The sequence below is a fragment of the Pseudochaenichthys georgianus genome, chromosome 13 (genome assembly GCF_902827115.2).
Source record: "Pseudochaenichthys georgianus chromosome 13, fPseGeo1.2, whole genome shotgun sequence".
NCBI lineage: Eukaryota > Metazoa > Chordata > Actinopteri > Perciformes > Channichthyidae > Pseudochaenichthys > Pseudochaenichthys georgianus.
Window position 1 is genome coordinate 30,646,897 of NC_047515.1, and position 27,942 is coordinate 30,674,838.

General features: G+C 40.1%; 2 protein-coding genes across 4 annotated transcripts; one reads left to right on the plus strand and one right to left on the minus strand.

Moving 5' to 3' along the window:
- The first annotated feature begins 5,056 nt into the window (after positions 1-5,056).
- msantd4 (Myb/SANT-like DNA-binding domain containing 4 with coiled-coils) lies at positions 5,057-26,387 on the plus strand. The gene is made up of 5 exons (XM_071205201.1): positions 5,057-5,111; positions 21,833-22,022; positions 22,610-22,705; positions 22,798-23,088; positions 24,327-26,387. Exons 1-5 carry the CDS (start codon positions 5,104-5,106, stop codon positions 25,071-25,073), a joined length of 1,332 nt encoding a protein of 443 aa, XP_071061302.1. The 5' UTR covers positions 5,057-5,103; the 3' UTR covers positions 25,074-26,387.
- Positions 10,804-21,888, minus strand: aasdhppt (aminoadipate-semialdehyde dehydrogenase-phosphopantetheinyl transferase). 3 transcript variants are annotated; one of them, XM_071205202.1, is made up of 7 exons: positions 21,779-21,888; positions 18,601-18,714; positions 17,781-17,910; positions 17,093-17,214; positions 16,041-16,202; positions 12,308-12,376; positions 10,804-11,775 (listed from the first exon to the last, which is right to left on the minus strand). In XM_071205202.1, exons 1-7 carry the CDS (start codon positions 21,803-21,805, stop codon positions 11,590-11,592), a joined length of 810 nt encoding a protein of 269 aa, XP_071061303.1. In that variant the 5' UTR covers positions 21,806-21,888; the 3' UTR covers positions 10,804-11,589. The 3 variants fall into 3 exon arrangements, with proteins under 3 accessions (XP_071061303.1, XP_033953514.1, XP_033953513.1); XM_034097623.2 differs by having other exon boundaries at positions 21,787-21,876; XM_034097622.1 differs by lacking the exon at positions 21,779-21,888 and adding an exon at positions 19,898-20,298.
- Positions 26,388-27,942: the final 1,555 nt, after the last annotated feature.

Here is a 27,942-nt window from a genome sequence, read left to right on the forward strand (position 1 = left end):
CATTTCACTAAACACCACAGCATTTCACTAAACACCACAGCATTTCACTAAACACCACAGCATTTAAAACTAGAGAATGCAATTCCTGAATAAATTGCTAGCGGGAATGCTTTATGCTGAAAAGCTGACGCTAAACTGCTATTATATTATGCTATTATTATATGCTGAAATGTAAAGTGTAAGAAGAAAGTGAAGAATTTAGATTGAAATGATACATGAACACTGGGGGCTTGAATGTGTGATGAGAGAAGAAAAGAAAGTAAAAAGGCTTGGAAAAGCAGCAGAATATTTGAACTGCAAACTTTTGAACTAACTTGATGGCGAATTATCTGTCGCCATGCCAACGGCATTTGATGACATCCCATAATACGCTTAGATGCGTTGATGGCTGCATCGTTACCAAACCTGTGAAGTTTTGGGCCGTTTGGAGCATTTTCACTGAAGTTATGAGAAAAGTGTCCTCCACTCTAGCTGTGACATCACGCACTCTAAAATCTGAAGAAGGCCTCTTTACCAAGGTCTAATATCTCTAAAAGTACGAATCAGATTTAAAAGTTGTTTAAAATGAATAATGTCAGAAAGATGTGGAAAATTTTAAAGTTGGAATGAGGTTTCTGAGTGAAAGTATGAAGGAGAAGTTAGCAGTTGAAGTTGCATGAAGATTGTTCAAGTCTGAAGAGTTTCTCCATTGACTTCCATGTTAGAAATGTGATGAATTATGGGATGTATCTCTGCAATTATGAAAGTAATGAATAAGAAAAGTAATAGCCATCGATTCACGACCGAGCTGAACGTTTTGACGTTTGAACGGAGTTTCTGCGATGTGGAATGTGGGAGAAGAAGAGGTGCAAAATAACCCTTTCATTATATTATTAAAGTTTCCACATACTACACTATGGCTTTTTCTCCCCGACTTTTCTGCATACTATACAATAACTTTTTGCACAACATTTAAAAAATACTGTGCTGTGTGATTATTGCTCAACATACATCAATTGTACGTCTTCTTGATGGATGCTACTTATTATCACTGTGCTTTTTTTGTGGCTCAAACACTCATTGAACTTGGGTTCATGACGACAAAAGTAAAACAAAGAATAAAGACTAAAACAAATTGAGAATTTTACTAATTCTAATCGCAAGAGGAATTCATTGGTCACAGGAAATTAGACTGGTTCATTTTTGAGGAAACAGGAACCTCAACGCTGGGATTGAGAAAGGAATCGTTCACTCAGGGTAATGTCTATCTCTATGCTCACTCTGAGCTGCAGCTATCAAAGTTTTTCATCAAAGCACCCCACGTCCAAAGTATAAAGTATCCAACAGGAAACATGTAACCCCTTTGACTATGTTTTCCAGACAAACACCAAACCAATTCTGGTCCTTGATCCTAGTTGTAAAACAGGGACTTTTAAACATTGAATCACATTTTTTTTAAACTGTCCAAATGCAGCACAAGATATCCTCAACTTCTAGATGACAAATGTTGCTCTTATCCTTAACAGTAGGCTGAGCCAGGTCTCAACTCTTTTAGAAGAGTAAATTATATTCCTAATGCCAAAAGCACTCTTGCCTCCCTCCTGCTAAAAAAAGGTCTCCATTCTGACACGGCAGTAAACATGGTGCAACTAAAAATGGCTTCTCTGTCAGGAAGCTGTGTGTGACTCCAGTCTGACCCCGCCACCTCCTCTCTCCTCCTTCACTGCTGCAGAGGGCACAAGATTTAAGATGGTGAGGAGACAAACTAATTCACTCCAGCTGGAGGCAATGACTGCATCTATCTGTGTGTGTGTGTGTGTGTGTGTGTGTGTGTGTGTGTGTGTGTGTGTGTGTGTGTGTTGTCAAGCTCTTTTAACAGCATACACACATGCATACATGTGTTTTACTCTACAAAACGCAACAAACTCTTACTGATATGTGCTGGGTCCAGGCTCAAGGGCGTATGGCACTCTCAACTCTTTCCAGGACATGCTGGGGCCCTGCCTGCCAGTAGCTTTGCCGATATCTGTGTTGATAGGTAATAGATTAAGAGCGGTGAATCAGCTTAGAAACAGGAAGTGCTCAAACGTTCGTGTGAGTTTATCTAATTTAGCAGTGATTCCATGTCAGCCACAGCTTGTTACAAAACATCTTACTGATAGTGTATCTAACAAACTTAAACTAGCTTTATTAAATGTCAGGTCTTTGGCAGGAAAAACATTTTTAATCAATGATTTTATCACTGAGCACAATCTTGATTTTATGTTTTTAACGGAAACTTGGATTGAACAAAATAACAGTGCAGCTGTTCTTATTGAATCAACCCCTCCCAACTTTAGTTTTATGAGTCAGGAAAGAATGCATAAGAAAGGGGGTGGAGTTGCTATTTTGTTCAATGATTCCATTCAATGCAGGAAGACATCGTATGGAAACTTTGCTTCTTTTGAATATGTGGCCCTTCAGCTGAAATGCTCCTCTCGAGCTCTGTTCCTAAATATCTATAGACCACCCAAATACTGTGCAAGCTTTTTTGATGACTTTACTGAACTGCTGTCTATAGTGTGTATTGACTTTGACCGTCTAGTCATTGTTGGTGATTTTAACATCCATGTTGACAACCCTCAGGACAGAGGGGCTAAAGAACTGTTTTGTGTTCTTGATAGCTATGGACTGACTCAGCATGTGACGGAGCCCACGCACAATAAGGGGCACACTCTGGACTTAATTATCTCAAAGGGTCTGAATATCTCTAAGGTTGTGGTGACTGGTGTTGCACTCTCTGACCATTCCTGTGTTTTCTTTGAGAGCTCTATTTCTGTTCACAAAAATGTTCAAAAAGAGGTAACCACAAAGCGATATTTAACTGAAAAAACTAGGGAAATGTTTACTCAGAATTTTTCTTCTTGCCCCTGCTAACATCTCAGTAAATGAGCTAGTAGATCATTTTAATTCAAAAATTAAAAATGTTATAGATGCCATTGCTCCAACTAAGATAAAGGAAGTGACTGGGAAGAAAATATCTCCATGGAGAAAGGCCATGACCGTGAGAGCAGAACAAAGAGAGTGTCGAAAAGCTGAACGTAGGTGGCGAAAAACAAATCTCCAGGTTCACTTTGAAATCTATAAAGAGAGACTTGGCCTTTATAATTTGGAATTGAAAAACGCACGACAGTCTTTCTTCTCTGACATCATTACCAAAAACAAAAACAATGCACGTGCCTTGTTTGCTACCGTCGACAGACTAACTAACCCCCCAGTGTCAGTAGCCTCTGAATTTCTATCCACCAGGGCGTGCAATGATTTTGCCTCCTTCTTCACTGACAAAATTCAGAAAATCAGACAAGCAGTCAGTGCCTCTGCATCAGGTACAGCAAATGTGTTGTCCCTATGTCCACCTAATATCAATTCAAACACCATGACACAATTCCATCAGATTAATGATAAAAACCTAGAGGACATTTTTCAACTTCTGAAATCCTCCTCCTGCTGCCTTGATATTATTCCAACAGGATTTTTCAAAGATGTTTTTCGTTGCATGGCCTCAGAACTACTTCATATAGTAAACAAATCTCTTCACTCAGGTATTTTTCCACAGGCCCTGAAAACTGCAGTCATTAAACCGCTCTTAGAAAATAATAATCTAGATGCTTCAGTAATGAACAATTACAGGCCCATATCAAACCTCCCATTTCTAGGTAAAATCATTGAAAAAGTTGTTTTTCAACAGTTGAGTAATTTCTTGGATTTAAATAGTTGTTTCGATGTGTTCCAGTCAGGCTTTCATCCAAACCACAGCACTGAGACTGCTCTTGTAAAGGTCTTCAATGACATCCACTTAAACACAGACAGTGGCAGAACTTCAGTGTTAGTATTATTAGATCTCAGTGCTGCGTTTGACACTGTTGACCACAACATATTACTCGACCGACTAGAAAACTGGGTGGGACTTTCGAAACAGTTCTAAATTGGTTTGAATCCTACTTAAAGGACAGAAACAACTTTGTTTCTATAGGTAAATACTAGAGCTGGGACTCGATTAAAAAAATTCATTTAATTAATTAGAGGCTTTGTAATTAATTAATCGAAATTAATCGCATTTTTAATCAAATATACATATTTGAGCTGAGAACAGTGAGAAGCAATTTTCAAATGGATTTCACTCCAAGTGGTCTACAGTCCAAGTGCATGACATTAAGGATTTTGGGAGCTCTGTGGGCCATCTAAGCTAATTTACAGATGGCCCTGAGCCCAATAGAGATTGCCCTGAAAAATGCACGCGGACGAAATGGCACGAAGGGTTCCGGGGGCTTCCGTTCCCCTAGAATTTTTTAATTTTTTGCAGGTGACTTGTTTGGAGGTCACTTGTTTGTTTGTTCTTGTGTGTGTTTGCTCGCTTGCATGCCCTGCATATCTATAAGAAATACTTAAGTTGTTGGTCAAAACACTTTCCATCTGATGAAGGCAAATGCCTTCCCAGATGGAAAAAAGTAGAAAACATTACATTCAGTTATAACTGCCAAAACAAACATTATTTACACTATTATGGCCCCTGTTAAAAATGTTTGTAATGTTAACTACTGTAAATTGGTCGAACGAATGCCTCCTCACCCGGAAGCTGACCGAGCAGACCCGAGCAGCAGTCGAGAGGAGCCGAGCGCATCCGCGAAGCATACGTCAGAGTTCCCGTTAGCCGGCAAATCTAAATATCTTCGGTCAAAATAATTTCCCTTTAGAGCAATACCGCTTCAGTTGCGCCACTTATGTGACAGACAAGAAGAGTATGTGACAGACAAGAATAGTCAACTCTAATGTCTAACACTTAATGTGGAGAAAGAGATGTCCTGTATGGATTGATTGTGCGTTGATCTGTTGGTAATGCCTCGGGGTTCCGGTGGGCATGTAAACAAATGCATAATGCTGCGCTATACTTTGTGGCCTCATCCAGTTGCATAGCGACACTTATTGTGTAGTTGTCTTTTAATAAGCAGGTAGTCATATCATTAGCTAGAACTAGCTGGATCTGATCGATATGGACATAAACGCGAGTGAAGTCTAATCTGACGGGAGAGAGAGATCAGCTGCTGCTGACGAGTCGAGACTCGACACACAGCTCTTCATAACCACATGCAGCGGTGAGCGGAACAAAACACACACTTCAGGTTAGAATATCACACGTAGCTATTTTAATTACCTCTCAAACAACCTAAACTAGTTATAGATATGTTTAGTTTTGCTGTCGGGTCACTAATTACTGGATCCGCGAGCTGCATGATACTGGCATAATAGATTGCCCGATCGGGCAACCAGCAGGTGAGGCTTCATTGCCCGAGCTAAATACTAGATGGCCCCGGGCAGGGCCGGACTGGGACAATAAATCAGGCCGGGAATTATACACCCAGCCAGGCCACTACAAGTTTTCTGTGCCATTTTGCTGGATTTATTTGTCAATATTTACAGCGTTGCTGCCCGTAGTGATAGCCCTCTAAATCTACTTCCAAAAAATAAATATGGAGATGGGTTACTATTTAAACAAATGTGCAAATCTATTTAGGAACCTATTCATGTGAACATATTTTAAGTGGGAGTGGACCTCAAATCCTATAGGGGGGTCCGGGGGCATTCTTCCCCGGTAAGATTTTTTTTTTAAATGTTGGACTTAAAGTTGGGGTAGGTCATTTTGGAGAAACCAGGGGCCTGTACTACGAAGCTGGTTCAACCTAACCTGGATATGTTTGAGTTAGCCGGTTGGCCTAATCCAAAACATAAGCGCTCTCGCTAAACGGTACTACGACGGGGGTTATCAAGTGGATCGCTCAAGCCAGCCGTGTCCTATCTAGTTAGGTGCGCGTTCACATGAAAGGGGTGGTATTTGGAGCATTCGACCAATCACAAACATGGACAAGCGTACTGACAGCGCAGCGGCATACTTCCTGAATGAAAAGTCAACTATAATATTAGACATATGAAGAAGTTAAACTTTAAACATCCATGACTTAAACACTTTATCCAGGATAAAAGCCTGTATTCACCTTGCAGGTGAATACAGCTGGTAACAGAAAAAGTGTTTGAATGCGTACATTAACAGGTTTATGATATCACTGCCCCGTCTAAAACACGGATCTGACTTTAATTACATTTGTCTCGAGTGTTTCGTCAACTTAATGTGTTGCTTAAAATAATACTTCTGCATACAGTATGTGACACTGTGAGTGTTGCACGGCCAGATACGGCTCAGCTGACTCAGATAAGAAAATATATGATACATGAAGTGATATGCCGCGGACTGTACTTAATGTTACTCTGATCCGGTTACTTATGTTGTGGCAGATATTTAAGTAAGCTTTCTTAACGCTAATGTTATACTAGTCAGATTGCTCTGAAGATGGGAGGTGATATTCTATTAATGTTCACGTTCACACAGTCGGTGATTTTTGCCGGCCGTCTTTCCTGCAACGGCAACTTTTCTGTATTTCCTTTCTCCTGTAATATGACTTGATCGCTTTAAACTCCGCACACTGAGCTCTGATTGGTCAGCAGGCAGTGCTTTCACTGAGTTGAGCTCTTAGCCTGCAACCTAACCTGGTCCCGACCAGGTTAGCCGCTAAGCATAAGTTACCATAGAGATCTAGCCTGCTAAAAAGATAACCAGCTTCGTAGGACCGGAAAGCCGGAGTTTTCCCTGAATTTAGCCGGCTAAGCGAAAATCCTGCTTCGTAGTATACCCCCCAGCTGGAGTGCACTAGAATTTGAAAATACACAACCGGAACAAATCTGCCACTTCCTCACAGAGCCCCTCCTCCAACACACACGAACGCTCACATGACCAATGAGGGCACAAGATAAGTGTGTGCCCAGATGGAAGACTGACAGGCAGGTAGGCCATCCAGTTACTTTAGCCGGGCCGGCTCAGATGATTGGTCGTGCTTTTTACAGCGCCACGGCTTCCACAGATGATATTTTTTAATGGATTTGTTGTCAAAGCACTTGAGATATTCATTGCTATCGAGATGTTAAGAGCATTCCATGGAATATAACAAAAAGTGTATCTTGAGCCGGTTTCTCAAACTTACCTACCCCACCTTTAAATGCATCAATCTGGTTCACTTTGAGGGGGAAATAAAGAGAGAGACTACACCCACATGAAACAGAACTGTATACATTTAAATAATCATAAAATCATAATAACATGGCCATAACCAATAACATACCATATCCAATATGATAAAACATTGAAACTTGTTTATTTATTTGTTTTTGGTTCATTTATAGTTGTGAGTGTGTCTGGGCTCCTGAACCAGCCTCACCTGTCTCCCCCCTTCTCCTCAGCAAAGACTAGTTGTAGCTCTCAACAAGTTTTTAAAGTTTATCTTACATTTTTTCACCTAGTTAACGTTTTTTTATTATTATTCATGCATATTTTACTAATCACTCTCCCTTCAAATGGAAATATGTGTTTACATGAATGGTGACCAAACCGTGAGACCCACTGAGAACTAAGTTAACTATCTAAACACGCAGCAGAGTCCTTTACCTGAGCTGTAGTTATCAGCCTCTCAGTCTGACAGGAGAGGACTCTCCTCCACCTTGTTGTTGAAACAGCTCCTTATATCCGTTAGCGCAGCTAGCTAGCGCCAGATGCTAACAACAACAATAGCCTACACGTAACCGATGCGCGCGCTTTCTCTCTCTTGCTCACTTGCGCCACACATACACACACACCCTCCCGAGCTTGAATGACACACAGAGACCAATCGAGGGCATTAGTGTATGGTCTGTATGAAAGTGGTCATGTGGGCAGGCCACATCATGTAGACAGCCAGTCACCCTCTGTGAGGCAGAGTCAGACCCACATTTGCGCAGCGTTGCGTTCACAATACATACATAGCAAAAATCCTCAGGCCAGCAGGCCACTTAGCAAGCCAGGCCATCGGGAAACCTCCCGGTGCTCCCGATGGCCAGTCCGGGCCTGGCCCCGGGCCATCGGGCAGTCCTTAATGTCGAGCCCTGAGTCGAGTGCAATCCAGTGAGCAGGGGGGTTGGTTATTTTCTCAGACGTGGACTTATCCTGGCCCTGAAAACCAGTCATCTGATTGAGTGTGGTTCCTTGCACTCGGAGTCAGGCTAACGTCCACGCTAGCTGCTACATGCTTTGCATTTAGGTGATACTTTAGGCTTGATGTGCTGCGGTGATATGCAAATTCTTTTTTGCATAATTTGCACACAACCGTGCTCTTGTCGACGCTTCCATCCGTCCGTTTTTTAAAACAAAATGTCCCATCCACGGGGCCGACCAAAGCGGTCTCATCAGCTTGTTCGTTCATGTTTGACTATTGTTCACCGTGGTTTGTTGTTGTTTGAAGTCCCATGCTGAAGTCATGAACGTTAGTTGGTACTCCAGTATAATCGGTACGCCTGAAACTCATCCAGTGAGAAACGTTCCGCTGTGCAAAAATAAGTGCGATTAAAGTGCGATTAAAATGCGTTAATTTTTTTAACGCGTTAATTTTTGTGTAATTAATCTTAATTAACGCGTTAAAGTCCCGGCCCTAGTAAATACACATCTGAGTTGACAAATATGACATGTGGGGTACCTCAAGGCTCCATCTTGGGGCCTCTTCTCTTTAACGTCTACATGCTACCACTGGCTCAGATAATGAAAAACAACAAAATAAGTTACCATAGCTATGCGGATGACACACAAATTTACGTAACAATTTCACCAGGAGACTATGCTCCAATTCAAACACTGAGTAAGTGCATTGAACAAATCAATGACTGGATGTGTCAGAACTTTCTCCAATTAAACAAAGATAAAACTGAGGTAATGGTTTTTGGAGCCAAGGCAGAACGTATACAAGTTAGCGCTGAGCTTCAGTCTGCAATGTTCAAAACAACAGATAAAGCCAGAAATCTAGGTGTAGTCATAGTCACCTGAGTTTCAACAGTCACATTAAAACAGTTACTAAATCAGCCTACTATCACCTAAAGAATATATCTAGGATTAAAGACTAATGTCACAGCAGGATTTGGAAAAACTTGTCCATGCTTTTATCTTCAGTAGACTGGACTACTGCAATGGTGTCTTCACAGGTCTCACTAAAAAATCTATTAGAAAGCTGCAGCTAATTCAGAACGCTGCTGCTCGAGTCCTCACTAACACTAAGAAAGTGGATCACATCACTCCTGTTCTGAAGTCTTTACACTGGCTTCCTGTGTGTCAAAGAATAGATTTCAAAATACTGCTGCTGGTTTATAAAGCTTTGAATGGTTTAGGCCCAAAATACATTTCTGACCTACTGCTAAATTATGAACCATCCAGATCTCTCAGGTCTTCAGGGACTGGTCAGCTTTCTGTCCCCAGAGTCAGAACTAAACATGGAGAAGCAGCGTTCAGTTATTATGCTCCAAATATCTGGAACAAACTCCCTGAAAACTGCAGGTCCGCTGCAACTCTGACTACTTTTAAATCCAGGCTGAAGACTTATCTTTTTGCCGCTGCTTTTAATTGAACTATTCACATCTTAAACTGCACTGTAACTTTTATCCATGTATTTTTTCTTTTAATGTTTCTTTTATTATCTTTTCTTTTTAATGACTGATTTTAAATGCCATTTTCTTAATGTCTTTCGTTATTTGTAAAGCACTTTGAATTGCCTTGTGTTGAAAGGTGCTATATAAATAAACTTGCCTTGCCTTACATACAACTGAATGACTGCCCTTTTCCTTCAACATAAAGTTTGTACTTGTGTGTGGGTGTGTGTCCTATACAAACAAAAACAAAGGACCTCCATGAAACCATCTGCAGCAGGCTCATCTATATCATCACCTCCCTTAATTGAAAAAAGCAAAATCAATGGTGAGGAAAATCAGAGAATATATCTGATAGAAAGAAATGAACAAGAGTGATACCTGACACGAGCAGAAGGTGTACAGGTCGTGGTGTCAGATAGCAGGTCGGTAACACCGCAGGTCTGTGTCAGGTGTGTGAGGTTGTGACAGCCCAGACTTGTCAGAAAAAGAAAAGTCAATAATGACCTTTCCTTCTCACCCGTCTCTGTATTTGTATTAAAAAGTTGAATTTTAACTCAAATTTGTATTGACATTGAGATAACTCATTGCCATTCTTCTCACATTATTACGGTAAACAGATTATTGCTCTGCAGCAGCCTCATTGTTTGTTTTCTATCGGTTTACCTGTTGGGAAAATACTGAATGTACTCTTCTAATATCAGAGTAGCACATGATAACAAAAGCCCTACGTAGCTGTATGATTACCTATGGAGTGTCAGGACACACTGTTTTAGGCATATGTACCTCAGGGATGAAAAAGGGGTATTAATGTCACAAACATGGCGCATACACAACTGCACACACATATCTCTTGACCTCTAGCTCGCTATTTCCTTCTCTGTGTGCAGGGGAGGAGGCTTATGATTATATGTTGTGATTCATGTAATGCGATGCAGAAACAAGGGTTACACCTGCAGACTGACTGCATCTACTAAGAGAGAGGGAGGATGGAGCAGGAAATCAACTGCAAAGAAAAGAGAGAGAGATGCTACTAAATGTCCTTGATTCAAATAGATGCACTACAAGATGGAGGAACAAGATAGACAGAGAAAAGGAAAGAAAGAGACTGAATGGAAGAGACAAAGAGGAAGACAGGATGGAGAGAAATAAAGCATGATAAAAACGTCTGATACAGTATAGAGGAAGAGTAGAAAGACACAGCTCACAAGCAACACACACTCTCTCACACACACGTCTAAATAAATAAATCAAAATCAAGCACAATCACATGTAAAGTAATATGATTTATTGACTGCCACTGAAATGCTTCAGATTAAAATAATAACTTTAAAGGATAAAACAAAATGCTCAATAACCAATATATTTTAATAAAAATTGTTAACTGGTATGGTAGCATATGAAAACAGGAAGACATAATATGATCATGAGCTAAAATACCACAGAATATTGATCTGTAACCACATTGAATGATTACCCAGCTCTGTGCACATGTACTTCCATGTGAGACAAGAAGAGGACACACACAGATGTGAGCAGGACTGAAAAGATAACAAAAATGTACAACACAATGCAAAGTAGTACTTGGATACTTTACATGTTGCTCTGCATGGAACTTGTAATAACTGCAGGAGAACATAAATAAATAAATGGCTGATGCCTTGAGAGGAAACATTTGATTACATATTGTACATCACACACACAATGAATTGGTGAGGCCGATAAGGATCAATAATGAGAAGCTCGTTGGACAATCTTAAAGTATACAGGAAGTTAATATAATGTACACGCTATCAATGTATTGATCAACATTTAATGTTCGGATGTACCACACAGTATTTCTCGTGTGTGAATCAGATTTCTTTTGAGACTTCTTCTCCACCTGAACCGAGGTAAAGATAGAAGGTGTCAGATTCTGTGAGGATTCTGAAGTCCTGTGAGACAGACCTGTGATCCTTGGTTTTATAACTAAACTTGACTGGACTTGTGTTGAATGAAAAAGCAGCTTCACTGTCAGTGAGAGTGTGTTTCATTTTGGCACTTATGAAAGGTGTGTATGTGTGTGTGCATATCAGGTGAGCGTCAGCGTGAGACAGGTGGTTGTTCGGATGTGTGTGTGTCTCTTTGTCTCTGTGGAGCTTCAGCCTTCATCTCGAAGCTGTCCCAGCAGGCGGGGTCTTCCTCCGTCAGAGGGGAGGCGGAGGCGGTGAGGTCGCTGAACGACAGCAGCGCAAATGAGCTGGCAGGAGGAAGAGACGGACGAAAAAGCTGAGGGGAAGAGAGAAGAGCCTTCAATTACTAAAATACCTCAAAATACTCCTACAATGCACAATCCTAAAGACCAATGTGTCATGTCTTAAAAAGTTTAAATTATGTGACATGTATTGTAGATCACTATAGTTAACCTTCACATTTTTGGCATTATTATTTATAAAACAATTATTTAAATGATAGAAGTTGTTGTAGATTACAGTCTGCTTGTCATCTGATGGATTGATCTTTTAAATGGAGTCTTAAATCAAATTAAGATCATAGATTATGACTCATGCTAACCAATGCTTATCGGATATACAAGGCAAGCATTTGGACATTCACCGTGACCTTTAAATGATACTTTTAGCCCGGTGTAAAAATGACTAAGCACATCTTCTTCACGGTTTCAGAGGTGATCAGAAAACTGTGCAGTGTTTTGGCTGCTAATGAAACATTTAAATTACTTTTGAAAACTTCCATTTCATTATTCATGCTCAAAAAAATAGTTATAAATATGAGCAGCTGTTAATATTGTTAATATCCTTACCTCAGACCCTGTTTTTTCTGTTGGTCCGAGTGCTACAGCAACATGATGGTCAGCATCCAGCAAGCTCTCCTGCAGAAAAAAATAAACAAAAACACACACACACACACACACACACACACACACACACACACACACACACACACACACACACACACACACACACACACACACACACACACACACACACACACACACACACACACACACACACACACACACACACACACACACACACACACACACACACACACACACACACACACACACACACACACACACACACACACACACACACACACACACACACACACACACACACACACACACACACACACACACACACACACACACACACACACACATTTTGCTAATTAAAGAGCAAACACTTAGAAATATAGAGCAAGTACTATAAGACAAATAATAGATATGTGCACAGGTGTTGATACTGTACAGCATGCACCCGGATCTGTTGAATAAATGAGTTAGCAGGATCTCTTAGGAGAGCAAGCATGGATTCAGTCAGTTCAAGGTTCAGTCAGATTGCTGTATTTACAAGTCACATGACGCTTGCCAAGCGATACCCGTGCTTGTGATAGAAGAAAAACATCAAGCATAAATTCATTTACTGAAAAATGCCAATGCCTAGCTAGATGATGTTATGCTGCTGCAACACACACATTTCCCAAATTGGGATCAATAAAGTACTATCTTATCTTATTAACCCATGCTATATCATCTGTGCTAATAATATTACAATTTATAAATGGCAAAATCATATTCAAATCTATATGTTCAGATTTTTTGAATCTGTGCAGATTTAGTTTCTGTTGACCTTCTTATACTACAGTACTTAACATGAAACATTCCTTTGATTTCATCTGTTATTCACATTTCTCACACTATTACTATCAATCCTGTTGAGCCTTGATTGTCCTAAAAAATTTCCTTTCAAACGTTCGTTCTTAATGTGTCCACTCTATAACTTGCGTTGTAGACGACACAAAATGCTTGGAAATGAAAGGCCAAAAACTGAGTGTGTATACGTGGGAGTAACAGGTGGTGCGGTGCATGCATGCGTGTGTGTGTGTATGTGTGTGTGTGTGTGTGTGTGTGTGTGTGTGTGTGTGTGTGTGTGTGTGTGTGTGTGTGTGTGTGTGTGTGTGTGTGTGTGTGTGTGTGCTGTGGGGAGTTGGTAACAACATGGCAGATAGAAGGGAGCATAGAGAGCCCAAACAGAAACATTTAGATACATTTCAGCAGGAATTGTTACTAAAAAGAGAATATTTCGATTTTGTTCTGTGTATTTTTGGCGTTGATAGGTCCTTCAGGTTCTGCCTAGAGTCCACAGGAGTGATCAGCAGAGGTCAGCAGGAAGTAACCAGTCACAGCTGCTCTCTGGTCCAGCCAATCAGCACTCAGCGAGTCAGAGGACAGGAGGTCACCAGACAGCTGGTGACTGTCTGTGTCTGGTACTGTCTGCTGCTCGTCTCATCTCTCTGTTCGCTCCGAATGTGTCAATTTCTGTATGACATGAAAAACTAAACATTTAAATTTGAGATGATTTGACCTCTCAAGAACACTGCAATCATTCCCTGATTACATATAAGATGCGTGTCTCTGTCATTGGGCAAGCACAGAGAGAGGAACAGCTTCTCTGTAGTGTGTGTGCGCTCTAAACAATGTAATATTTAATAGCACTTCACAGGATTAAACATCTGATGTAAATTATTTACAACACCTGCTTAACATAGTGTTAGAATCTATTAACCCTTCATTTTAATGTCAAATGTATTGTATTGATTGTAATATATATATATATAAAATAATCTTGTTGTTTAGTTGGAATAATTGAAAGAACTGTTCTCATTGCCGATCAAATGTAGTTATTCTATAGATGATAGGAGAAAATAGTAAGCTCGAATACCATGGTATTAGGGCTGATATTAATTAATTGTGTGCTGATTATTTTCTAGATTCATTGATTAATAATTTTGTCTATAAAATGTTGAACAGTTCAAAACTTTAAGGTACGCAATTTGCAATGATATACAGTGCAGAAAAAGGAAGAAATGTTCATATATTAGGATCCTGGTACCATCAAATGTTTGGCATTTCTGCTTGCATGACGGATTTGATTATCAAAATAGCTGCAGGTTCATTTTCTGTCAACAAAAAAATAATGAATTAACTTTTTAAGATTAATTTGGCAAATTAGCCCTTATTTATATTTGTTTAAAAATGACACTGTAATGTTTTCTGTTCAAATACCTGACAAACTTACACAAATTAATACTATATAAATATGGAATCAAACAGCTGTAAAATGAGGCAGTGCAGGGGAGATTTAGCGGGAGCATCCCATTTTCAGTTTATGCTTCACTGATTCTTGCTTCAACTCGCTCCTCTTCATCCTGTATGCTGCTGTTGCCTCACTTTGCTCTACACTCTACAGTTACAAAGAGGACACATGCATTGCCATCTACCTGCGATCAATACAAGTGAGCTGTTATTCCCCAGTGTGAAAACACAGACACTAAAACAGCATTAAGCCTCGGCGACCTCGAGAGGGATGGAGAGAGGCGAGGAGACGGGACATTAGGCTTTTCAGACCAGTGGTAACCTTTTAGCAGTCACTTGTCAATCCATCTTCCAGTGGCCATGAAGGAAAGAGGAGGACGATGTGAGGGGGAATAGAGAGGACACATACAGGGGGGAGAATAAGGCGGAGAGAGAAAACGAGACTAAAATACATCAAAGTAGAGGTGGAGAGGACAATACATGAAGGTGAGGAGAGAAGAAGAGCAGAAAGGAGGAGATCAAATGGGGAAAAGATGGCAACAGAGGATTCTTATACTCTGACAGTGAATGAGGGTGCACTCCTTTTACTCTTGTCCCAGTGTTAGGGGGGCTGGAGGGCCACTTGAAGGCTCCCTTAGTGCGATCCCTTGTGGGTATTTCTCTGCAAAGACCACGCGTGATTCACTTTGAAGATACTTTCAAGGGGGGGGCAGCCACTGGAATACTTTTTTTTTTTTTTACTTTTATTGTCATTACACAGTAGGCCTACTTACTATGTAACAAAATGGTTTCTCTGCATTTGACCCATCCTAGTGTTAGGAGCAGTAGAACAGGAGCCCACAGAGAGCTGCTTTTCAGCGAATTGATTCCCCTAAAGCAGCGTCAAACTGTACATATGTTAGTTATAAGAGGACATTAGCATTTTTAAAACTATCTTTACATAAAAGGAGTGCTGTCAAAGTAAATATTGTCTGTCTGTGATACTATACATTGGACATGCCTCTTTTCAATATCAAAACTGTCTTTGTTCCCCCTCTTAAATTAATGGATGAATATTTTTGCGAAAATACTTAAACAAGCTGTGTAATGTGCAGGACAATATCTTGGCTAGGCGTTGAGACTGAGATACGGATATGATTTAACTTTTCCGTTATATGGTGCGGAAAAACCACATTGGCAAAGCCTCTTTTGGGCAATATAAAACATTTGAAGGATCCAAATAAATAAAAAACGTGAATCATACCCACATACAAAAGGAAAACATTTGTTGCCAATGATTCGCTCAAAAAACACTGCATGCTGCTTCCAATATTACGCAATTATTTCTCAGAACAGGAAATTAAGGTAAAACTACAGAATTGTGTTTATATCAGGTCATCATATTTGGAATATTACCATGTATAATCTTTTGTCCTTTGACACACACAAGACTCACTTCAAATATCCAGTCCTCTTCTTCTTCCTCATCGAGGTGCATCTTGGTCTGGCGCAGTACATGCTTCTGTGTGAGCGGTTCAGGGGCCAGGTGAAACTCCACCCTCTGCAGGTTAAAGCCCAGACCCGTGCCAATGGCTTTGATGAAGCTCTCCTTCAAGGCCTTGGAGGAAAAGGGAGGAAACTTGATCAGTTGCATGCAGAAAATGATCCCCGGCACATAAGGCAAGGCACGTTTATTTATATAGCACTTTTCAACACAAGGCAATTCAAAGTGCTTTACAAAAAACGAAAGACATTAAGAAAATGGCATTTAAAATCAGTCATTAAAAGGAAAAAAGAAGGACATTTGTATGCCTGACAAATTGGAGAAATACAGTCTGTTTGTGCCTCTTTGTGTGTCTGTGTGTTTGTCTGTTTTGGCTCCGTAGCACAATAACTTAAAACCACAACAGATGGGAATCTATGCACACATGTATAACAGTGTGTATACAAAAGAGTGACTTTGTGTGTTTGTGTGAATGTGTGTGTGTGTGTGTGTGTGTGTCCAGCCAAAACCAACCCAGCTCGTCAGCCAATGAGCCACAATAACAGTATTACAAGGCTAATCACTATGGCAACCGTCAAACTCTGCCATTAGTCAACAGTGTGGTGATGATGATATCAGAGCTTGACGTCTCTGTGCCACCCTCTCACTCTCACAACATCTTTACTTAGCACCACCATTGCTGTCGCCGTCCATCTGTGTGTGTGTGTGTGTGTGTGTGTGTTCGCGTGCATGGAGAAAAAAACAAGATAGAGGTGGTGAAAAGAAAGAGAGGACTAAGTAACAATGAAATGCAGGGATAGAGAAGCACAACACGGGACAAAAATATACATATTTGAATTAAGTAAAGAAATCACACAGGAATATTTATTTTTGTACAAATGTGTGTGTGTCTCAACGGACATTGACAATGTTATTTCCTCCCTATGCCCCCCCACACAAACACCGCCCGTGGGGCCCAGCAGCAATGCAATGTGACGAAAGGGTAGGACGGTTGCCATGGTTACCCAGTGGCGGTAGAACGCGGCTAGCTGCAGGTGCTCAGAGCCGGCTGATTGGATGACGCTCCACTCGTACGCTGTAAACTGACGAGTCATGATGCGGAAAAACTCCGGCACAGAGCTGGTACCTGGAGGGAATGAAGGAAGGTGGAGAGAGAAGGAAGGACGAGACCAAAACAGAAGGAAAGGGAAGGAGGGAGACGAGGGGAAAGAAAATGAGGTGTCAGAGATAGAATAGAGCGCTACCAGGATTACATTATATATTTTTTTAGATACTTGTGGATGGTTCATTTCTCAGAAAAGCCTCATATATAAATGTGACTGTAACACACACGTGCACACACAAAGGAATCCAAACACTTATACACGCCTTAACCTTTTACATTAAAAAGGCAACAGTGGCCTCTTGTGGTCAAATTGAAAAACACACAGAAAATATAAAATATATTTTTGCCTCATTGTTAGGACTTCAGCTGCTGACACTGAGTTTAGAAGTCTCATATTTTAAGCCTTATCAAGTTTTACATTTCAGAAGACATCAACAAAATGTCTGCAACACGTGTGTGCTTTTAAGTCTCCAACTATAACAGCTTTTCTCAAAATGTGTCATAAGTGAGGTGATGTTTTTTTCCCTCTCTGCTGCTATTCCAAACCATTCTTTTGAAATCAATAAACACATTCTCAGAGCATTTACCTGGCATGGTGTTCTTCATGATATCCACTCCCACCTGCCCCCCCTGCTCTGCAGCGAGCACAGCGTAGTCCCCCTGGTGGGACAGATTGAAACTCCAGGATGGGGGTTCAGTGCCTGAATCTGATCTGACCTGGAAGTAAAGGGCATCACAGTCATCAAACAGTGGATATTTGTATAAGACGACATAGAACATAGCTACTATTTCAGTCTAGTATAGTGGGAAAAGTATAGTATGGTCTAAGCTTTAGGTGAAAATATAGAATATTTAATCAAGTCACTAGGTAGGTCAGATTTTCACTTCAAGATTATTTTGGCCAAAAAACCTTGAGATAACATCGTTATTTAAGAATCTTTTAACAAAAAACAGGAAACTTATTTGTTTTGGTTGAGAAAGTCTGTAACCATAACTGTACAAAAGCATCAATTATAAGCGCTGGATTACACAATATTATAATATGTACATTGACTTGAAATAATTATTTGTTGTTTTTTTAAATATCACACTAGCAATGCAAATAACTTTATCCAGCAACAATCCAGCATAACTGCATTTACATACGTTATGTGTCGAGCTCAAAAAGTGCCCAAGTTCCATGCAAAGTCATATTTTTCTTACTATATAGATTGTGATGTAGAACACATACCCTGTTATACATCTACAATACTACATACGATTAATGTTCCCTGTAAGTGTAGTTAAGGGGCAAACAAGTGCATTTCAATACTTTATCACTGTGTTCTGACAGTCACCACTGGCGGGAAAGGATAGGAAGTACAAATCCAGACTTTGTTTACTTTAGATAAAAATCACGGTGTTAACCTTTAGTGGAGCTGCCAGGTAAGGTTTCCCCCTGGGAGATCGCTCCAATCTGATCTCTGACCACGGGATCCCCATCCTCTCACACACAAATCTCCTCAGCAGCAACCTGCCAGCCTGAGAGACAGATGGTCAGTGTATTCAAAATGATTGCCATATCGACATGATTGATTGGAATGTATCTACAGTAAGTGAGCTCACTTAGCAAAGACAGAGAAAGACACCAATAGTAGAGCTAATCACTCGTAAAGCATCTAATAGATATAATAAAATATACATTCTTGGTAATATCTAAAGTCATAAAATAATTATTAAAACATAAAGCATATGGGCGACATAAAATCCTCTCTTGAGAAAACTGTAGATGAAACATGGCACCTTGTTAGGAAATTAGCAGCAACATCAAACAACCCACTACATAAAGGGCTACAAGTGCATAAACACATCTGCCCTGTTGCACCATTATTTACCATGCCACGTGGCCTGCAGTGTAAAGAAGGACAGCTTTGGGATATGAGCAGGAAGTATTGGTCTTAATGATTCTTAGTGGAGTGTCTTAGTTGTAAACTCTTGAAACGTTAGGATCTTATTTTGATGTCTAGCCTCATCTAATAGTCCTTAAAGCAGTGTTAATGACTTCCATTACGTCCAGCTGTCTCTTGTCCTCAGCTGACATGTTGCTGAGGTAATTCAGCATTGAATAACTATACTAGATACATTAGGAATATTATTTTTTAACGGGATTTGAGTGCTTATTTCTGTTTTATTTGAAACATTTTAGGAAATAATCTTTTTTATTCAAATTGAAATCTCTTATATTAGGAATAAGGAATGTTATATAAGGAATTGTATAAGTACACGTATGGCACAACTCTTTGAATGAGATTTACGTGATTATTTTTATTTTAAATTAATATTGTTATGAATGTTATGAACACAATAGGCCATAGTGACCTAATGACTCCAATTCCATGCAGTGTGTTTCTACCTCTACACTGGACAAATATGGCAGTTTTTTTCCATTGAAATATGATTATCTTTATATAGTATATACAAATATTTATATAAAATACAAGGCCTACAAACATCTAATAAAAACAGGTCATACTCTTCCAGTGTACAGTAGTACTACAGTCAGTATGTGAATTTACATGTCCAACTTAAGACGGACTACTAATTCCTTGGTTGTGGACAAATTATAATGTTACACGTGGATATTTTTGATTTGACCACTGGGAAAGTACCTAACTCGGGTGGTAGTTCCACAGTAAAATAAGCCAAAGTGTACAGTCAGACTCACCATGGCTGACTTTGCATCCTTTGCAAACACGAACTGTCTGATCCTGTCTCTTTCCTCCCGCTGGATGCAGCGGTTAGCTAATATCCACTCAGACCTGCTGGGTCTCCAGGACCCACAGAGAAAAGCCCAGCGAACAGAGCCCATCTCTTCACCTCGCTTTGGTCATCTCTCCTCCACAACTTCAGACTGCTTACAAGTTAGCTAACGAGTTAGCATCGCACATTAGCATGTAGGACTCGATCGATAACAGCACTCATCTGATGCTTTATCATTTAACAGTGGAGCACCAGAGCAGCACATAACTGAGAGCTGCTAATAAAATGACAACTCTCTGTTTACCTTTTTGTATTTGAGAGTGGTTAACATGCCCGTAAGAGCCCGGCGTGACTCAACATCGTCATAAGTGGGCGCGGTGGATGACTGGCCAATAGGAGCGATCAGAACAGTGCGCAACAAACGACACATTTACGTACTCTCGGGAATATTGTAAAAACGGCAAAGCCATGTTGTGGTTTCAATAAATACGATCATTTTTGCATACCCTAGACATACATAATTCCCCGAAGCCAGTTGATTGTAAATACATGGATTTCCTTGCTATCACACTTTTAAAAAATAATGTACCCACGCCTCTTTCTTACAATGCTTTTAAACGTATTTCCTCGTCTACATAATGGCGGGGTATTGATTTGATGCGTTAATAAAGAAAACAAAATGTTTTAATTCATGGTCCAATTTTCTATTCACCATATTTTATCCGATTTGCAGTTATAAAGACGCATCTAAAGCGTAAATATTAAAATATAAGTTCTTTCCGACTCACATTGAATGCAGCATTACAATTGTACCTCTACGATGTTGTTGTGATTTCGGAACATCTGTGTGCGTAAGGTGAGTTATATTATAAATATATTGCATAATAATTATATTGGGGTGGTGGTAGAATAGGCAACAGACATGACGGTATTACATGTGTAATTACGAAGATAAAATTGTGTCGTGCTCGTCTGGTTAAAAAAATACTAGGAATCCCTAGCTACTACATCGTAGCTTATTCCTCGAAACAAATACACGTTTTCTATATAAACTATACAATTAATGTTAGAGAAACAGGATGGTATAACCAAAAGGCACATATTGCGTATGTGGGTATTGTATCTACATGTAGTCAAATAGAAGAAACGCACATGTCATATCTAGGCTACCTGCAATTAAGCTTATATTGCACACTGAATATTTTCCATATTTGGAGCATATGTAGGGATTTTAGATATCGTGTTTACTGTATGTCCTATACTACAAGGCTAATAGCATATTCTCCCCTTTTATGGTGTGTTCTTTTTTTCAGTTTTTCTAAATCTCGAGTTTTCCCTTCTACAAATTGAGGGTCTAAGGTGTGTAAAGAAATATTTGTATGTGCGAACGTGTTACACACTCTAAAGCCATCTGTGCCAAATGTAGGGATTTTAGGTATACTGACGATTTGACACACACTTCATACACACTTTATATCCCAACAACATTAATTTGTCCCTTTACGTGTTCCTTTTTTACATACAGGAAATGTGTAGAGCCCTTTCAGCCTGTGGCGTTTATCTTCCTGTGTAAGCTCACCTGGCTGGTTGGACACTTAAGAGCCTTTTCTTAATAATGTGGCTATAACGTCATCGAATCAGGGCCTTATCAAGGTAAAAGTGAACCTTCCACTGGGAAATAATAAGGCGTTTGATTTCCTCTTTAAGCCAACCTGGTGTGAGCTCTGCAACCTATCACACTTCTTTCCACAACTTCAAGTATCACATGCTGTTACAAAGAGCTTGATGAGCCTCCCAGGTGGAGAACTTCAAGTTTCCATCCACACTTTTTTTTCCTTAAACCTACCTTCTTACTTTTTCTTGCTATCTCCATAACTTCACCCTTGTCTTCTCTCTCCAGGTATATCTCCTCGTCTCTGTTTGTCTCTCTGTGCCTCTGGGGTGTCGGTCCCCTCCTTGCCGCCAAGCTGGATTTCCTGCAGATTAAACATCTAAAGAGGAAGAGGAAGAGCAACTACAGTGTGAAAGAAACACAGACTCTTATCAGGGAGATACACAAAAGGACGGACGTGTTGTTCTCCAGACAGCAGGTGCAGATTTCCTCTTCTCTTTCACCTCTATGTGTGTGACTTTAGTTGAAGAATTAGTTTTTTAATATATGTCTTTGTGAGTGTACTAACTCATTACTGAAATCATACATTTTAAATATGTGAGTAAGTTGTACTGTGTTCTTGACATGCTCATCCATACAACAAAGAAAAACAAATTATGAGGCATAAAAGAGTTAACCTCTAGCTGATAAGTAAAACAAATGTGCAGTGCTGAAATTCCAAAGTATTTAAAACAATTATTTAGCAGCATCCCTATTATCTCCACTGTCCACCAGAGAGCACTAACATTTTTATTTTTCATCTGCAATATAGCCAGCTCACTGCACATCTTGGTCCCAATTTTTAAAACAAATATATTCATACATAAGGGTTCTTTGTAAAAAATAATTAATTATTTATTCATGGCAAATTGCAATAATATTCTTTCAGCATTGCTATTGGCCTCAAAAATTATCCTTCTCCAGTATTTTTGAAAGGAACCTGCATAACTCACACTTCCAGACTTTACTTATCCCAACACAACATTTGTAATTGTTATTTATATTCTCCTCATTGTGTGTGAACAGAACACAGCCATTAATGAGCTGAAGAGACAGGCATGGGAAGAAGTGGCTCGCGGTGTTAATTCACTGGGGGAAGGAGAGCTACGCACTGCAGCAGAGGTTTGTTTATCCCTACATTCAAATCACACTTTTATATTTCCTTTTTAACCTTTAAAAACACTAGCCCCTTTACATCCCTATCTCCTGTGCAGGTGAAGCGTCGTTACCTAGACTGGCGTGCACTGATGAAGAGAAAACAGATTCAGGCTGAGCTGTCCCTCTCCTCCTCCTCATCCTCGTCTATGGCTCTGAAGACTGAGTATGATCAGTCCTCCTCTGAGCATGAGGCAGCTTCTCTGGGATCTGGATGTGACCAGCTGCTTGACCTCTCCAGCCTCTCCAAGGATTGCCACTGCGACTGGCCGGAGTTGGTGGCTCTCAGTGAGCCGAGCGGGCAGTCCATAATGGGGGTGAAGATGGAGGAAGATGTCACTGAATACAGGGTAAGAAACCCATCATCAACATTATGGTGCCACAGTGAGTGTGTATACATTTACTATGGATTAGCTACTCTAATTAAACCTCAGTCTATTAATTACATTTGCATGTAAATGAGGACAAAATGAGTTTCTCAATCTCCTTCATGCTTTTTGATACAGAGCTCACATTAACACGGTTAATGTCACTACAAGTACCCTACGTATGTTAACCTTGATGATGTGTTAATGAGCTTGATTAATATCCTCATCAACAGAGGTAGTTATGTTTTACACATCCCAGTGATGATGCCAGCATATTTGATATCAAGTGGCTCCTGTTAATCTGGCCTATTGATTGCCCTCTTGTATGTTCACAAGGTAGGAATTACATCAAATTAACGGATGTGTTCATTCATTAGGATTTAATTAAAACTTGACGTAAAATGAATGTTTTTCTAATTGCATTAAGATTTGTTATCAGATAATCATAATTTCTTCACACTGCAGTGTTACAATGTTCCTCGTAAAATCCCTAAAAAACCTTGCAGCCTATTTCTCTCCAGTGTTATGAACCTGTATCAAGTCTATTTAAAAAAAACAAAAACACACAACCAAAAACTCACAACACAGAAGCTCAGAGTTGTCTTCAGGAATATAACTATCAACACTTTGCAATATGTGTTAACAATTACATGAGTGAAGCTATAGAAACACTTGAATCCTACCTTTCCCATAATGCAACTCAATCTCACATTTCGTCACCTATCATCAGGGTTAGTTTCTTAGACTTGGAGAACTCCCTCTAGAGACACAGACAGTAGAGCTGTTTTCACAGGATAAGAGCAGTGTTGCCTCTCATGACAAGTAAAGTTAAAGTCATGTGCATAATCCAAGTGTCAACCTTCGACTCCATTAGTGAGTTGATCCCAATAGACCCCCATCGTATAACGCCCAACTCTACAGCAGTAAAGCATGGTCCTATAATACTAACCTCCCTATTCATAGGAGCTTAAAGGGGTGTCTTTTTTCATATAACTCACATGTTGTGAGTGGGTGTCATGGCCTTGAGTGACAGGTGAGTGTGTCAGATGTCTGCTTGCTTTATCACACAGGCCAGTTTATGCTCCGACAACAGCCCACTTCTTCGCCCATGGCACGTCAGAAACATTTGGGTGTCTTCATGGAGACCATGTCCATGTTTAACACAGTCTATGGGAAAATAGGTCTTGTCTGTATTTAATGATCTCCCTTTATCCTTCTAGCTGCATGGTGATATGGGAGACGGAGAAATAGAAGATGATGATATTCCCTCACTCCTCAGCGACATAGAGTCACGCGGCGAGGGGCATGTTGGGAATGTTTACTGCCACAATGACTTGGGCATGCTTAGCTCTTCTAAGGCACCAACCTCCACCACCAACAGAGACCTGCCCCACGCTGGAGGCCTGATGGGGATGCAAGCTCACGCTCTGGGTGGATTAAACAATCATGAAAACATGGGGGCCGGGTTTGTGGTTGCTGTTGAGAAACAGCGATTGGAGCTGGAAAAACAGCGCCTGGCTGTGGAAACTGAACGCCTGGCTGTGGAGAAAGAGCGGCTGGTGGTGGAGAAGGAGCGACTCCGTCAGATGGAGGTAGAGAGGGAAAGGCTGCAGCTGGAGAGAGAGAGGTTACAGGTGGAGAGGGAGAGGCTGAGGCTTCTGCTGCTCAGACATTCAGAGCGTGTGGACTCATCCTTTAACCTGCCGCCCCAACAAGGCCCGCCTTCGTCCTCCACGTCTTCTTTATCCTCCACTCATGATGGACATAGGGAGAAAGACAGTAAAGGCTGGATGCCATTGGTGGACCTGGAAACTGAAAGGCTAAAACTAGAGAAGGAGAGAGTGCAGCTGGAGAAAGAGAGGCTGCAGTTTTTCAAATTTGAGGCCGGCAGACTTCAGATTGAGAGAGAGCGCCTCCAAGTGGAGAAAGAGAGAATGCAGCTGCACAAAGATCATCAGGGCCACTGAGAATAAGGCGGATAAAAGAGATAAAAAAGGGATGGATAATACATTCAATTTTCACCAGCTTCAGGGTTGCTCGTAATACTGAACACAACCCAGAATTCATGAATTGCATCAGCAGCTGCTCCTTAATTGAGTTCCTTGCAAAGAAACATCCTTAAGGAAGGTGTGAGACATTTATATGATCATTCCTGACTGGAATTTGGCCAAGGAGAAGACTGAGATGGAGGGCTGACATATTTATGACCACCATGATAAATCAGTGCCTTATGATGTCTTCATAAAATGGGTGACAGGACAGAAATGCCACGATGATAAAATCTAGGATTACTTTGGCACATCCAGCTGTTTGGCCTTGAATCTATTTGATTTATAAAATGTTGAGTATTTCATCAAAACGTGCAGTAAAATGAAGTTAAACATGAATTGGGATATCAACGCTTACTAATGTTAAATGACAATGGCATATGAAAGAATGGAATCATGATGTTTCATTCTGTGTTTATGCACAACACCAGTGCCAATTCATCTACTGCATGGGTGCTTCTCTGTATAATTTAGCTTCCAACACACAAGAACAAAATAAACCAATGTTACTTGGACGGAGGTATTTGTACGCTATTTATGTTATGCTGTCAATCGATGGTATGAATATATCGTTTACAGGTGAATGATTGGGATTTTATACATTCGTCCACCACTTTAAAACAAATATTTCATCTTCGCTTTTTTTAACAGTAGATATTTTAATTTGTCATGCCATGAAAAGCACAAGTGTTACTAATAACATTAATGATGGCTCTGTTTTGTTATCCCAGATAGCCCTGACAGTGAGGCTGCATAACAACACAGGGTCCCTTACAGCTAAATGGAATTCAGCTATCATTGATTGAGTTATTTACACCTGTGTCTTTCCTACTGTGTCTGCTGTGAAATAACACTTGATGTTTTTCCCATCAAGATGTGTGGATTTTGAAAAGAGCCCTGAAATGAGCAGCTACTGGAATTATTGTTTGCATGCTAGACAATTATAGTGAAATATTTCTTCTTTTTCTTCTCGTGTCCTGAAAACTACATTCTGCTACTGTGTACTGAAGGTTGTCTAACACATCAAAGACACTTTATTATGCCTTTTTGTTGTAAACTATTTAAACAAGTTTTTTGTAACTTAATTCCTAACAAAATACCAATTTATCCTTTTAAGAAATTTGTTATCAGGTCACATGGCTTTTTTTAATTATTTTCTTCTATTTTAATTGTATGCATCTTTTTTTTTACTGTGCGTCGTGTTGACAAGTTTTTTGAAGAATAAAATGTGACCTCCAGACAAAATGTGTTATTATTATAGATTAGAAATGAATAAAATCTGTTCCACATCCAAGCCCCAAAGTAATACTTTTACGAAGCCTCTGTGGTCCTTATTGTGCCTTTATGTCCTCAGATTTGCCTTTGAAGAATAATGGGAAAAGAGAACAAGGAGATAATTAGAAATAAAGCATTAATCTCCTCTGTAGTGATGCTCCTTATGAAGCCCATCAGGAGTTCCCTGGATTACATTAATTACATGTCACTTGTTAGACGCTTTTATCCAAAGCGACTTACATACTCAATACTGTGGACAATCCCCACAGGAGCAATTTGGGGTGAAGTGTATTGCCCAGGGACACAACGACCTGCTGACTATAGTGGGGTTTGAACCTGTGACCCCCTGATCCGAACACCAACGCACAATCCACTGCACCACACGCCTCCCTTGGATCAATGCAGGGTGATAAAAAAAGACAAGCGTTCAAATTACTTGGAGAGCGTAACACTGATGTGATACACAAACCCTGCATCTCTAAGTACACTTTTGAGGATTTCATGAAACTTATGTAACCCAGTGACACTCGTGCCTTTTTTAAAATTGTTTATCTGTGTCATATTGGCGGAGCAGCAAAATGGGATCCACAAACCTTTAACTGGCAAGTTACAGTTAGTAAATGTCTTAATCCATCAGTGAGACCTCTTTTAAACTCTGAAATCACCTGTGCTTCCATAGATACATACACACACAAAGGCAGGGACTCAAAGCGGGCAGATCGAATCACAAAGACTAGGATATTTTTCCATTTAAGGGTTATTTTGTTGTCTGCCTGCGAGATGAAAGCTATATAAAAGGTTCTTCTTTAGCTCTGTCTGGATTAAGAGCTGGTGTGACAATCCACTGTATTGTTTGTTTGGAAAAAGGGTCCCTCAATTGTTGCAGTGACTCGATCAACTGCTTTGTGGACTGTCTAAGACAAGGCAGTTGAAACCAGAGGTGGAGTTGCCAGTTTTTACATTTTAAATCTATACTGTTATTACCTATTTATTTATTGCAGCAATGCAGTCAAATTGAAAAATAATCATGTTAGGCTGAACAGGCTGGAGCCTTACAGCTAACCATTGATGATTCTTAGCAGAGCAGAAACAGCTGTAACAAATATACTTTAATGTCCACAGACTAAGATGTGTTCAGGTCCAAAAGGTAGCAATGATAGCAAACAATGCCTCCCTATTGCAAGGGATCTGACTCTTGGTAAAAGGCCTCTGTCTCTGATCTAAAGCCACGTTTGGGTCTAATACCTTAAAAGCATGTCTGACATTCACCTGGGTGTTTGAGAATTTGAAAAACAGTGTATGGACCTCAGAGTTGATCTTAGGTCTTTGTGAGCAGAATTGCCCTTTCTATGAGAAAAATGAGAGAAATACAGATGCCCAGTATGATGGTTATAAAGTAATACATTGATGTATCACTTTTGCAACAAGTAAAATGCTGGACGTGTGACATAGTTAACATGGACGTGTGCTTGTGGTGTTGAACATCACCAATATAAGTAGTGATAATATATTG

What these genes read in the sequence shown, in the direction of transcription:
- msantd4 (XM_071205201.1), top strand. An exon ending in TGTTGTTCTCCAGACAGCAG is followed by an intron (nt 22,023 to 22,609) that starts GTGCAGATTTCC and finishes GTGTGTGAACAG; the next exon opens with AACACAGCCATTAATGAGCT. An exon ending in AGCTACGCACTGCAGCAGAG is followed by an intron (nt 22,706 to 22,797) that starts GTTTGTTTATCC and finishes TCTCCTGTGCAG; the next exon opens with GTGAAGCGTCGTTACCTAGA.
- aasdhppt (XM_034097622.1), bottom strand. Translation starts at nt 20,041, where the DNA reads ATGGGCTCTGTTCGCTGGGCTTTTCTCTGTGGGTCCTGGAGACCCAGC. An exon ending in ACCTGGCAGCTCCACTAAAG is followed by an intron (nt 17,911 to 18,600) that starts GTTAACACCGTG and finishes CTTTACTTCCAG; the next exon opens with GTCAGATCAGATTCAGGCAC. An exon ending in CAGAAAAAACAGGGTCTGAG is followed by an intron (nt 11,776 to 12,307) that starts GTAAGGATATTA and finishes TCTTCCCCTCAG; the next exon opens with CTTTTTCGTCCGTCTCTTCC.